Below are 13,885 nucleotides of genomic sequence, written 5' to 3'. Positions count from 1 at the left end.
GACGAGGAAAGAAACACGGCATCATTCTTCGAACGCAGCTATCAGTCAGAGTTCACGCGTGCATCGGTGAGTAATAAAACTGTGCTCCAAACTCTGCATTTGTCACATTTCCCTCTATAATTTGTCTCCTTCTGACTACATCAGCTTTAATTAGCTCTGTCACCAGTTGATTATTTTATGTAGATCCTTGTAAAAGTTGCACAGCAGCACTTGTGGAAAAAAGCCAAGTGACAGCACCGTTTCAGCAACAGTACGAACACAGAGCACTGGCACGGAGCAAACCCTGAAAACATTTTATGTTTTTGGACTTACTGGGTTCTGTCACTTTGTTTAATTGGGCCTCCTGGTATCTTTGAGTAATGTGAGGGAACCAGCATAGAGCTGAGTGAAAACATATGCAAACATGCATGCACATGGCATGTGTGCCGACCCATACGCTCACACACAAAAAGCCTTTTGATTAAACTGAGGATGGCTAATCTTTTACTAACTGCATTGTACTCTCTGATTTAGATTTAGCTACTTTATTTTTCCACATCTTTATGGAAAGATTAAACCAACAAGGTTTTATCTGTTTTGTTACCTTTTTTTTTCAATATTTTTAATACAATAAATTACTCCACATGCTTTTAAGAAGTCATTTTCCAGTAGAGCATTGAGGCTGTCGGTAATGTCATTCGGAGGAACACATGCCTCCTCTGCAGGCATCAAGTGCAAAAATAACCCAAGGTCTGCAAAGGCTATTAGGCTGTAAATTGTCAGATTTTATATTTAGCTGCTTGCAGTACAAGTGAACCAAAAACACAGACATTTTTCATTTGAATGAGGTCACTATGATGAGAGAACTATCTGAGGGTCCTTCTTGGTTGTTTATTGTACCTGCTGATGATAATGGAAAGGTTGGGAAAATTGCTCGTTCAGGGACTGATGAGACAACGGAGAAACACAGCTTTTCCTCCAACCTGATTAACTCAAGTTTGCACATGTTGATTGCAAAAAAGGATTTCTCTTTCATGTGTTTTACACTGTAATTATGTAATTGATACAGTAGACCTATCATATGTTATGCATCGTTAAATTCTTGTTGTTAACGATACTGATTTAATAACAGTGGATAACCAAAAGTCATTTCTAATCAGTGCTTGATGTAACATGTCACACGTTTAACGTGGCTGTACTTGTGAATATTTGGCTGAACACAACTCACAACTGAACTGGCTTTCTTCTCTCCTCCTGCTGGTGCTTGGCTTAGCTTAGTGGAGCCTGGGGAGTGACCGACAGACTTGCTGCTCTTCTCTAAGTGGATGATGACCCTCTTTCTCTCTAAGTTGACAGCCACCTGTTGCCCCTCTCCAGTCTCCCTCAGTGAATGCCTGGGTGGTTAGCTGATTTATTTCCTCAAGCTGAGGTGGTCACTGTTACTGTAAATTGTCCAGACATTTGAGCCTAATTTTATCTGACTAGTGAGCTTACCTCGTAGCCCCATGAGTACAGAATTACTGGGTGATTTTCTTGTTATGTGTAGTACATAATTCATTAGTTTCCCAAGCACAAATGGCGTGCTATACTTCAGGCTTTGCCCTTGCTCTGTATTAACGGATAGAGTATTTCTCTAAAATGCCTATAAATTTCAGTGACTTTGTTCTTTAGCTGGCCACATTCTTTTGTCTGCATATAATCAATAATCACGTGCAATAAAATAAAAAGAAAGCTGCACTCTGTTGTAATAAAATATGTTTGTACAAGAGCCAGTAATAGATGTACGGAGGCATTAAAGTAGCTTTAACACTAAGATTGTCTAAAGCTCTGGATTTTCTTTTTCTTTTTTGCACACTTAAGCACACTTAAGATTGTGTGCTAGAATAGTACACCCACGTCGTTAAGATATTCTGTTTATCCTAGAGGCCCCCTTCATGAACATGAGTGATGAGTTGGTTACAGCGGTGTGTATTCTAATCGGTATCATTTAGCACTATTTTGTGGAAAACACGTTGCGTGTATTTCAAGTTTGAATTAAGCCGTACATTGCCTTGTTTACGTTATCTGGGTTTTTTGGCTTTCTCCAAATGTACTCATCACAGGGGCAGCTTTCTATTTGTCTGTCTGTGTGTATGTGTCATGAACCACAGCGAGACCTAATCCGGGCTTCCTTAATCATAGTCATTAGCACTCACATGCATATGTCAAGACAGAAATCTGTGCAACAGAGGGGAGGAAGGAAATGCTTCACCCAAGGAGTTAATGGTTTATTAAACTGCTTTTTACTAATCCGCTGCTGTTGTAATCACAAAGTGAGATCATCTGGTTTCTTTGTGTGCTAAAAGTACCTACCTGGCACTAAACTATGTTTTAGCTAAGCGTATTTTCATTATCTTGAGCTGTTTTATAATCGCTAACATTTACGATAAATGAAGCCTAAATGACTTGTGTTCACTTTTATGGTGTTCAGGTGACTATTTGACTAGATTGGCTTGTTAGTATGAGCCTTCCTGGAGCTTAGAGGCCATAAACAGTGCTCGGCAATGATGAATGTAATGAATAACAGTGGAATGGATATCTCACTATAAAAGATCCAGAGCACTATGTGGAGGCAGTCTGAAGCTGTTTAGGTATTTGTATTTATGTCATAAGGTTTCATTTGATTCATTTTTTGTCTTTGGATAACCTGTAGAAGTTATAGTTTGAGCTTTGTTTGCATTTTGTAGGACCAGCATAGCAGCTCGGGATTTAGACAATAACCTCAGCTTGTCCCTCTCAGTGCGTTAGCGTCGGGCCCGGTCTGTTTAGATCTTTAGGCTGTTATTGTTGTTGGTGAACTAGATGTGGTATTGAGGGCCTGATTAAAGCAATCTCGTGATTATTTTCCTGTTGTCTGCCAGTCCTCTTTTTAAGTGCAGTTTTGTTTCTGAAGCTGCGGGAGTTGCTGTGTTGTCATGGCATGAAGAGGCTGAAGACAGACAGATGTATTAGTGTGAGCCGCAGAATGTTTTAATAGGGATACCAAGTTAAGAATTAACAAATGTCACATGTGCTTTGTAATCATTAGCAGTTCTCACAAAGTAAAAATTCCAAAATAGCTTTCTGTGGAATCATATGTGGATATAGACTCAGTGGGCTGCGATGGGCCCGCTTTTGCCTTCGAAGTTGCCTTAATTCTTCTTTACTGATTCAACAAGAGGCTGAAAACATTTCTCAGAGAGAGATTTGTCTATCTTATTGTTATGATGGCATCACACACACAGTTGCTGCAAATTTGTCGATTGCACATCCATGACATGGATTGAAGTGAAAACTGGGAACTGTGGAGGTCATTTGTTCGAAGCAGCCATCAGAAGATGGGCACACTGTAGTCGTAAAAGTATAATCGTGGTTAGCAATGATACTCGGGTAGACTGTGTGGTTTAATAATGCAAAATGTGTTCCAAGAAAATATCCCAAATGCCATTACACCACAACACCAACCTGAAACATTGATGGAAGCCAGGCTTAATCCCTGTTTTCATGCTCACACCAAACTCTGATCGCACCATCTGAATGTTACAGCAGAAGCTGATTTCTGTCTGGATCTGCTTCAAGGTTCAATGTCTCGTGCGCGGTTACAATGAGTTGTTAATTGACTTACTCTCTCATTCCTATCAGCTATCAAAGTAGTCTAGGCCAGCGATCCCCAACCCCCGGGCCACGGGCCGAGTCATTTGGTACCGAGCCGTGAGAGTTGAGACTCGGGTGTGAAATGTATGCTTTTCAGGGTTTATATCGGTTTTCAGCGTTATTTTGTTATCGTTTTTATCGTTAACTCGGTTTTCCTGGGTCTTTTCACATGTGTTATGAATAAATCTTCTTTTTTTCAGTACCGGTACTAGTTTTATTTTGTTGTATTTATCCGCGACACCTTAAAGGCCGGTCCGTGAAAATATTGTTGGGCACAAATCGGTCCGTGGCGCAAAAAAGGTTGGTGACCGCTGGTCTAGGCCATTCCCCTCTAACTTCAGGGTAGCAACAAGGCATTTTCAAATGCCTTTTTGTTTTTCCATTTTCTCTTTTTAGACCATTCTCTATAAATCCTAGAGATTGTTATGTGGAAAATCCCAGTAGATCAGCAGTTTCTGAAATACTCATATCAACCCCTTTGGCATCAACAACCATCCCATCTTCAAAGTCTCTCAGATCACCTTTTTTCCCCATTCTGATACTGTGTTTAATCGTCAGCAGGTCAACTCTACGATGCCTACATCTATTGAAATGCTAGAATGTGATTGGCTAATACTTGTTTTACTGAGGAGTTGAAGAGGTGTACCTAACAAACTGTCAGGTAAGTGTATATGATCAGAGCTTGCTCCTGTGCCAAATCGTGTGATTTATGCAAAGCTAAATATCTGATGTGGTAAATCTGTCAGCTGCAGTCTGCAAATTATGTTGTCACTGTAATACCCATAGAGAGCCATCACAAGTTAGGGTAGTGCAAAGCTTTTTCTTTCTTATTAGCAAATGCCTTCTATTGTCAGAGGTCGAAATCATACATTTCAAAGCTCAAGTTTGTTGATATTTCCCTTTGAGAGCAGGTTCATCTGTCAACACACTGATCCCAGCTGAAGAGTGGCAGCTGTAATCAGAGGCGACACATTCTCGCTGGATTATCTGCCTTGTCTTTTACAACCTCTTATAATCCGGGCTCAGGGCATGAATCATTGTGACCGCTCGTTGTTGACTTGTGTTTTCTCTTAAAGCTATAATTTTGTCAAATTGGTAGTTTTGATCTTCAGGTTCACAACTGAAAACTCTGTGGTCGTTAAAGTGGAAGACTATGAGCTGTAAATTTTCTTCAATTATCCCTCTGCACACCATGCTGGAAGATTAGTTCCTGGCAACTAACAGTGCACATTAAGAGCTTGGGCTCTTTACATGTTTGTTTGTCTAATTAATCTATTATTGTGTGGGTGAATGGGTGATGTCAGCACAATAGCTTAAAATGATAAGATCACCTGTGGGTTTTCGTGTTGCTCCCAGCCACAGTGTCTGTTTTTTCCAGACACCCTGCCAGATATGTACTTAGCGATCTGCACTTTTTGTCCACACACATAAAAGTAACTCCAGTAGTTAACTTGGTTATTAAAAACTTAGGATCTGCATGAAGTTTTTGCTACAATTTTGTAAGGAAACAAGGGATTTATTTTCCAAGTTAAAAATATTTATTTGAATTTCCTATTTGATTGTTATCACCATTTTAATCCTTCATGTCTGTCACGATGCATATTTAGATGGCTGTATGTACATAGAGAAAATCCCCAGGGTTGGAGTCACCACACTTTGGAGTCAAATCAAAGCAATAAAATCCAATAACAAGCCACATTTGAGGCAGGGGAGTGCCAGGCAAGAGGAGAATAATTAAAAACATGCATATCACATGGCACGTGGGAGACGTAAGATGATCAAATGGCCTGGACTGCCATCGCTTTCACTGGCCTCAAAGAGACTCCAAAATGGGATCATGGTCTCAGAGTCTCCCCAGGAGGCCAACCTAAACAACGCTGTGCCAAAGAAGAGAAATCTGAGGCAGCAAACAAGAAAAGTGAGGGGAATGGGTCTTGCTGTTCAAATCATAGCTGATAGTAACACGAGATCACTGGAAGGCTCATCTCACACTTTGACTCATTCTGCTTTTTTAAATGTTCTTTCTGTTTGGCCGTGAGCCCAACAGCCACATGCAGTGAGATAACAACATGGCTTAGGTTAATGTGGCGTTTACGTGCAACAGTGCAGCTCAGTGTTTCCATTCATTTTGCGTTACGTCCCTCTGTCGTCGCCCCTAAAATACAAAAATGTTCCATATATATAAAAATCTATTTAACGGGATTAGAGTTAATTGCTCTGCTGTAGATTTGCTTCACATATTGCACAAATAGACTACTACATCAATTCACATAAGCGCCCTCATCTGTTCGCATTCACTCGCACACACACTCATCCAAAGGTATGCACATATTAAGAAACCATCTGTTTCCAGTTGTAAGGCCCCTCAGCGCTGCTCCTCACCCATCCAGAAAAGAAGCTCGCTGTCTACATTTTCATCCACGAGCGGAGTGTTTTTTTCCTGCTGTGTTTACAGGACTGCCAGAGAAGGCTGAGTGTGCAGCCTGACCAGGGGACTAAACATTGTCCCTGTGGATAAGAAGGGATGTTTCAGTGCTGTAAATTCTCTGTTTTACTCTTCCCCCTTCACTTCTGACAGCTGCCCAGACTTTTGTAGCAAAATCAGATGACTGATAGGTGAAACTTTTGCAGGTTATAAGAGAATATGTTTGTCCAAGATGCACATTACGGCGTGTATGTTGGAGAGCTAAGAGTGGATGCTATGCGAACCAGACCACCACTGCTGTGAGACTGTTGAAGTGGACAGGTGTATAACCTCGGTAACCACAGTTTTTTAAACAGCTGAAGCTGGTGGGAGGAGTCTTTTTTTGTTGTTGTTTTTGTGCATAAACCCTGCATTTAATTGCTGTATGCGCAGAAATGTTTATTGATGTCTTTGCAGGAATCTATTTTGGGTTTAGAGTTGAGATTTTAGGTGTCTTTACTCTCCATCTGTCCTCCTTGAATGGAGGACAAAGAAGAGCTGAGTGAAATGTTGCATTCTGTTGGTTGCTATGTTTCTTAACTATTTGTTTGGCGTCAGATTTCTGTCATAAGTCACAATCGCCATGAATCTCAGTACCCACAGAGGTGTTTTTTCTAAAAATCTGGAGATAACATAACCAGCCTAATGGGACAGGAATTGAAAGAATTCTTCAGTATCACATTAATTTGGTGAAGGTCATCAGTACTTACTACTCCTGTAGAGCAAACATTGATTTCTAATAGTTGGGGAAGGGGGAACTTCACTTTGTAAAACAGTGTATAAAGAAGTGTAATCTAAGGTTTATGTTGTTTTCATGGTGTCACTAAATACCCATTCGCAAGAAGGGTAGTTCCTCCCTTGATGTAGATTCAAGAGAGATCTACATCAAGCGCAGTGTTAGCTGAAAGAGTGTCCGTATCCTAGGCAGAAACCTGAAACGCCTGATAGCTGCTCACTTCTACATGTGCAGGTGCTGAAACTGTGCAAGTAATACTGAAGTAATATTGAACATCTGGGTGTTTAAAATGATCCGAGTTTGTTTTATCAGGCCGCTTTAGACAGAAATCTGATGCCTTAGATTCATTGTGGAATTCTGGTCGTTGTTTCCTTGATTATTTGGAACGACTGCTTGTTCTTTAAAAGGAGTTAGAAAAGCTAATTATTGAAAAATGTTTCCTAACAACTTTATGAAGGTTCTTCAGTTAATGTTTTTTTTTTCCCAACAGAAATGGAAATGATAAATTAAAGAAAGAACAGTAGTTACAGTTGTCCTTTTTAGCATCTAGGCAGCGCATCGCTCATCCCAGAACTGACTTAAACTGTTAAGTGACAATTACAAAAAGTTGAAGTATTTTTGTCTCTTAGGTTAAATTCATTAAGCTGACAGGTGCAGATTTTAATCTGCTACTGATTTTTTTTATTTGCTTTATGGGTTTGATATTCTAAATATGCCCCCATACACTGAACCGATGCATGCATCCTTGTATTTTATACCTCTGAAATTTCAGGTTGTCTTTAATTTATCATCTTTGTCATATTTGAGATCTGAGTTTGGGGTTATGGTCATACTGTATCGGCAAGGAGAATCTGAGTGCCAGTCTTGACTAGAAAGAAAGAAAAAAGAAAAAAAAAGACCTGACCTTTAACTCAGTACCCCACTGGCCTTCAGCCAAATCCTAGTGGGCCATGCAATTCATCACACATCCTCCTTCACATGTCACGCTGGCTCCTTTTGTTTCCCTCAGCTTTGATGTCCGCTTCTTTGTAAGGAAATGTCTCTTTCTCTCTGCATCCATCAGGAGAATATGAGGAATGCTTAAGAGCCTGTTTGTCGTTACAGTAACTGTCACTCATTCAGTGTTGTTATTTCTTCTCTCACCTTGGATCAAGTACTGTTGCCACAGCTGGCTGGCTCTGAATTAGTTTACCATTGCTGTTTTGCTTTGAAGGGGGAATTATTGGATTTTCTAACATCCATGTGCTGAGATTGATTCGGTCTTAAGGCTGACATCAGCTGGAAAAATAAAGATTTATACTACCTCTTTAGGACTAAGCAGGAAGGGATGTGACGGTGATCTTTTCGCCACTCACGAAACTGGTGGAGATTTGTTCTCCTGTTGTGGAGAAGTGCTGGACTGTCACCTAATCTGAATCCTTCCCACTTCAAATCTTTGCCATTGTATAGGGCTACTTTGTTCTGTGGGAAAGTTGTAGATTCTTCCAGCTAATTCTCCCTTTGCATCTCTCTGACACATTTTGTATGAATTTGTATCAGGTAAGCAATAGCTATTTGATTTCTTAGTGTAAAACAGATTAGGAATGTCTTTTTTTTTTTATCTCTGCAGGACTCTTAACTGTTATCTAGCTCTGGAACACCTGCAGCCTCCACCTTGTGCTGTGGTAACTGGCTGCTTTCCAAAAGAAACTCCAGGAATATTCACCGCAAGTTATTTGGCAAAGGCACAAAGTATGCTGCGTTTCGCGGTGATGTGTTAATGATTTGAAAGCTATCCGCTTGTGTTCGTGTTCTCCAAAGTATCGACCTCCACCCAGAGTGCAGGCATGATACGCAGCTGTGGAATTATTGTGGATATTGCAGACCATATATCGATCCAATATTAACTGTGCCTTCACAGCTAACAACGGGTATCTGTTTCTCTTTATCATCTTCAAACACGTCCAAGGCCAAGCAGCAAGTGCAGTCGTTATTTTTAGAGCTGATGTAAGCTCAATCGCAGCCCATAACTGGGATAAGGAATATTTGTGTTGTAGAATCTTTAATGAAACATAATATCTATATTTTCTGCTCACGTTAGTTTGAACAAAGCAGTGGGGGTGGCACTCAAGAGTTTTGTAAAATGTAAAAAAATAAATGGGAGCTTCAGCCTTTTCAACAATGTGTGAACAAATACATATAACGGGTATTACGGTTATCTAAGGAATGACAGTGGAGGACATTGTCGGTAATGTAGCAACTGTGTAATGTTTGCATCAATCACTGAAGCAACCACAGTGTTCTTACTTGGCTTTTGTTTAAGGCTACATCTGAAGCAGAAAACTGTCCACTGGAGACCCCAGTTAGAAATAAATAAATAAAAAAGAGCTCAAGCATCAGGAGAATCTCCTCTTGCAGCCCACCCATGGCTCTTAAGGGGAACACTCAGAGTGGCCTCAGCAAGAGAAGACTGGACAACCTTTGTTGCATTCTTCAGAGCAGAAGAAAAGAACCATAGATAGAGAAGCGAGAGAAAGGCCCCAATGTCTTGTGTGAATTTGAGCCAAAAGCCTACTTAGGCGGTTCAGGCATGTTCAGGATGGTTCCATCTGAACTGCAGGTTACAAGAGAGGTCGACGCTAAAATGCACGCTGCGTTCACTGGTCAGCGACAGGTATATAAAAATCCCTTTATCGTGAGGAAGCATGGTGGAGCTGAGGTAATTTGGAAGCGGATACTGTTCTTAAATTTAACAATAAATTTTTGTGTGAAAAAATAATAATAATAATTACACTTAAACAAACAACTTACCCAATCTTCCTCTGCGGTGAGAGCAAAAGAAACATTGTCTGCTTTTGCTTAGACTGCGTCGTAAAGAGGAGTGAAAATCTCAATTGGTGTAACCCATAAGTAATGTTTCCTGATGCTGTGAGGAAAGCGAGCCATGTTTACATCATTGCTGTGGTTAAAGCTGTGTAAAGTTGAGGCTCATCTTTCAGTGAGCATGTCAGACATTGTTCTGATCCATTTAGATCTACTCATATGTGTTGTATGGTGGTTTTGTCAGTGGTCACTTAAGGATCATTGAGCGCACAAAGCACTTAAATATTTTGCATAGACTTCTTGTTTATAAGATAAAAGCCTGAATGTAAGCCTTTAATCTGTGTGTTTGGGAATATGAAAAATGTTTGAATCTCTCCCAGTGTCTGGACCTCAGAATTGAATGACATCAGTGGCAGCTCTCTCTGTCTGTTCTCTACTATTATGAATGCCTTTTGTATTAGCAAGGTTCAACACAAAAGCTAAATGAAGCCGTGTAGGGTTTCACTCTGAATTTTCTCTTCCGAGACACACGCAAACACAGAGGGTGGACACATTATGCTAACATCTGTTTGTTAAATAAAAATCGATTGCATTATCATGATTCGTATGCGCCAGTTAAACACCACCACCAACTATAATCTCAATCAGCAGTTTTCTGATGCACGGTCATCTTGTGTACTTGTATGAAAACATGCAGAGCAAAGGCTGAAAATAACACCTCCCAAGCAGCAAATGGGGGGAAATTTTCAGTCTGATCTTAGTAAATCTCAGAGGGCTATCGGTTACCTTGTTGGGTAGATACATTTACCAAAATATTCATGTGGGGGGAAAAACAAAAAACACTTTGCTTAGGTTGGCAAAGCATACTAACACATTTTTTCTGCTTTCAGCCAGTGTTTGACACTTTGGCAGCGTATGTGTTTTTTGACCTACCTGTATTTTGCCTCTACTCTGATTAGCTCAGTAACTCTAAACAAGCAAAGAGCACTAGCCAATCAGACAAGTCACACATGTCAGTAAAAACTGCAACTGACGAAAAGGAATGTGTTTTGATTCTATTTTGGTCTATTTTTAAGTGTACGATAAAAGGACGGCATCAAATCCAGAGGGTCTGCTGGCAAACATCAACTGTGATTCTGCCACATGTTTATTGGCAGGTATAAATAACGTGTACTCTTAGCCACCTGTTTTGTGGACATGATGATATGCTAGCAGGATCTGGCACACATTTCACTGCTGCACCACAGATACTCGTGAGTCCATTAAAATGCAATCACTGCAGTCAACTTAAAAGAAAAGGATAGTCAGCCTCTCATCTATACTACAGGCTTTAATCACTTGTCTTGTGAGGCAGGAAGTATACCACCCATTAATGAACTTTATGTTGTAGACCACTGGTGACTCAGTGTGGCAAAAATGGCAAGTAATGCTTGGGAACTTTGTAATCCAAATCATTTGAGTTTAAGTTGAATATGACACGCAAAGAATGCTGCAGCTGCACATCTAATGTGTCCTCGTGAACCACATATGAGTCCCAGACTCCCTTGTAAGTTTCCACTGCTCCAGCTGAGTGAAGCACACAGCAAAGCGACAGAAGCAGCACCTCCAAAACTGTTTCCTGCACATCGGTCGATCGATTGCATGCCTCATAACTGATGGTTAAATTAATTTTGTTAACCAGTTACAGTCGGTGAACAGAGAAAACAGACACTGTAACACTGGATTTACACACTTCAGGTTTTTGAACTTTTTTTTTTTTTTACATCAGTTACAACAAAACTGGTGAAGTTTGAGCCGACAATCACAAGAAAATGCAACTGCAGGTTTTCACCATGATACTAGACAAACAGGTACTCATACTTGCTTATGCACGCTTCGAATCATCTATAATTAAGTGCCTGCACACAAATAACTGGTGGATTCATTTAGCATATAAAATATTTGATATGCCTGTTGTCTGTGCGTAAAATTTACTAAAAAAGTTACTGTCTACATCTCTGCAAACCCCGCCTGTCTTATAAAAGCTGTCTGCTATGCTTTTCTACACACAAACACATTTATCTCATTCTGATCAGACCAGCTAGATTCCAGCCACATGGGCGACTAGAAGAAATGCTGATTGTGATTGGTAGCTTTTTCGTCCCAATCCCACATTTACTGGAAGTGGTCACATGTGAAGCCCTCACATAAAAGCAGGGAGCAAAACAAAAACAAAACAAAATCTCAGACAGGGCAGACTATTCATGTAGTCCAATAGATCTGAAACAGTGATATGGAGAAACATAAACTTCAATAATCTTCTATTTGCAATGTTGTTTAGGTCTGTTTTAAACAAAAAAAGGCATGAAAAATGACGCCATTATTGTTCTTTTTAATCTAGTATATTTGAAGGGCCATGATTTTATTCATACACTAAATTATTATTTTATAAAATACAACAACACATCCACCAAAAATGATACTAATCATTTATTATTGATAATTTATTATGATAGAGTAGAACTTGGCCTGGATATCTAAACCTAACATTACCATACTGTAGTGTTGAGATTTTTCAGTTGTGACAAAGTCAGCAGTTTGAGGCTGGAGAAAAAGCTACAATACGTAAAATGACATTAAAAGCTACCCTCACTCCAGCCATATGTTGTCATCTGAGACCTTTGTGTCTGAGCATTTAGAGGAAGTGTTTAACCCTAACCTGCCAACCAGCCATGTTTTCCTTGCCTTGGCTTGCCCTGAGATAGAGACTCTCGTGTCATTTTGAACAAATTTAACTGGTTTGTTTTTCAGACTTGGCGTGCATTCACTGGGGCTCCATTGAAAATCATATGAGCCCATACTGCTATTATGAGATTAATGCACAGATAGTGGATGAAAGGGTGTTGTTGAAACGCAGTTTTGAATAGGCAAAGAAAGCACAAACGACAAAGAGAAATAGCAGTGTCTTCCATGGTCAAGAGGTTTCTTTTAAACATTTTTTCCAAGAGAAAAAATAAACTTTATAGACCCTTTAGTGGATGTTTTACAACAAGGATACGCCGCAGTGTTCAGCTTTCTTTGACAAGCTAAGCATAGATCCGCTTCTGACAGCGGTGTCAGGATCAAATGGGGTCAATCCTGTTTAACCCTAAGGGCCACCTGGTGACACCCCCCCCCTCCCCCGCATGGCTCATCAGGAGTGCCCTGCACCCTCCTCTGGATGAGCTACACACATGTTAAGGGTCAGAGAGGTCCTTTCTCAACCCCTGTCAAATGCACTCACACACTCCCTCACTCTCTTTCTCTTTACATTTGCCTGTATTCTAGGATGCTGATTGTGTAGCTGCTATAGGATGAAAGCACTGGTTTGGCGGAGGCCTTTATGGCTTCATCTTGCCATACCCTCTTTTTTTGTTTGGGTTCATGCTCGAGGGAAGCTGTCCCTCTTGAGGTCACCCTGCGGGGGTTGGCTGACTGACTAGAGCACCACCTCTTGTCACTGTGAAGTGATTTATGGAAGAAAGACACAATCCCATCTCCTGTAAGCTATGCTGAATACTGAAGCCATAACATCATTTCACTCCACTTTCCCTTGTGGTGTTTAGTAGTGCATAGTTGGAAAGAAAGTACTATAAAGACACTGTTTGGATTGAATTTTGCCCAACTTCCTTCCAAGACCTTACCTTGTGGACATACTTTAGATACCTGTCTCCTATCCCCCTCAGAGAGATTTCGTGATGGTAATGTTTTGGCGAAGGTAAATCTTTCAACCATTTCTTCCTTTTTTGTTCTTTGGCACATGGTAGAATGAGGCTAAGTGGAATTCAGGCATTTCTTCCTGTGGAAAGTTCCTGAATAGGAGAAATGATTTTTCATTCCCAGTCTGGGACATTTCACATATGTCAGGTTTTTATGGCTTAATTTTGCATTAATCTGCTGCCCCATATTTTTGCACTAAACCGCTTTTTGTGCCCCCCATTTCTAAATCGAGAAAAATGGTTTTAGAGGGAGAGAAAAAGACATGGAGGAATGTTCCCCTACTAAGATGCCATGTGGTGTATGACTGTGCACACAGCCAGGCTGGGCTTTTTAGGCCCTCTTAGAGGGATCGTTCATTTCTGGAAATCTCAGTTTACCTCTGGATATTAGAATAGGACAATATATCACAGACATATCTATGGGCAACAGAGAGTTAATGGGACACAGGAGCCATTTGCGAAGAGTTATACATAGTAGACAAAGAAATGCACTTA

The 13,885-nt window shown here is 40.3% G+C and overlaps 1 protein-coding gene across 4 annotated transcripts in view; it reads left to right on the top strand.

Moving 5' to 3' along the window:
• The window catches only part of fhod3b (formin homology 2 domain containing 3b), a 94,534-nt gene that overhangs the window by 13,713 nt on the left and 66,936 nt on the right, over positions 1–13,885 (top strand). For all 4 annotated transcript variants that reach the window (XM_026185382.1, XM_026185381.1, XM_026185379.1 and 1 more), the window contains exon 3: positions 2–66. In XM_026185382.1, the coding sequence (XP_026041167.1) occupies positions 2–66 (65 nt within the window). The remainder of the gene's footprint in view (position 1; positions 67–13,885) is intronic.

Source organism: Astatotilapia calliptera, chromosome 11, assembly GCF_900246225.1.
Source record: "Astatotilapia calliptera chromosome 11, fAstCal1.2, whole genome shotgun sequence".
NCBI lineage: Eukaryota > Metazoa > Chordata > Actinopteri > Cichliformes > Cichlidae > Astatotilapia > Astatotilapia calliptera.
The sequence above is the reverse complement of the archived record's forward strand: the minus strand, read 5'-3'. Positions and strand labels throughout refer to the sequence as shown.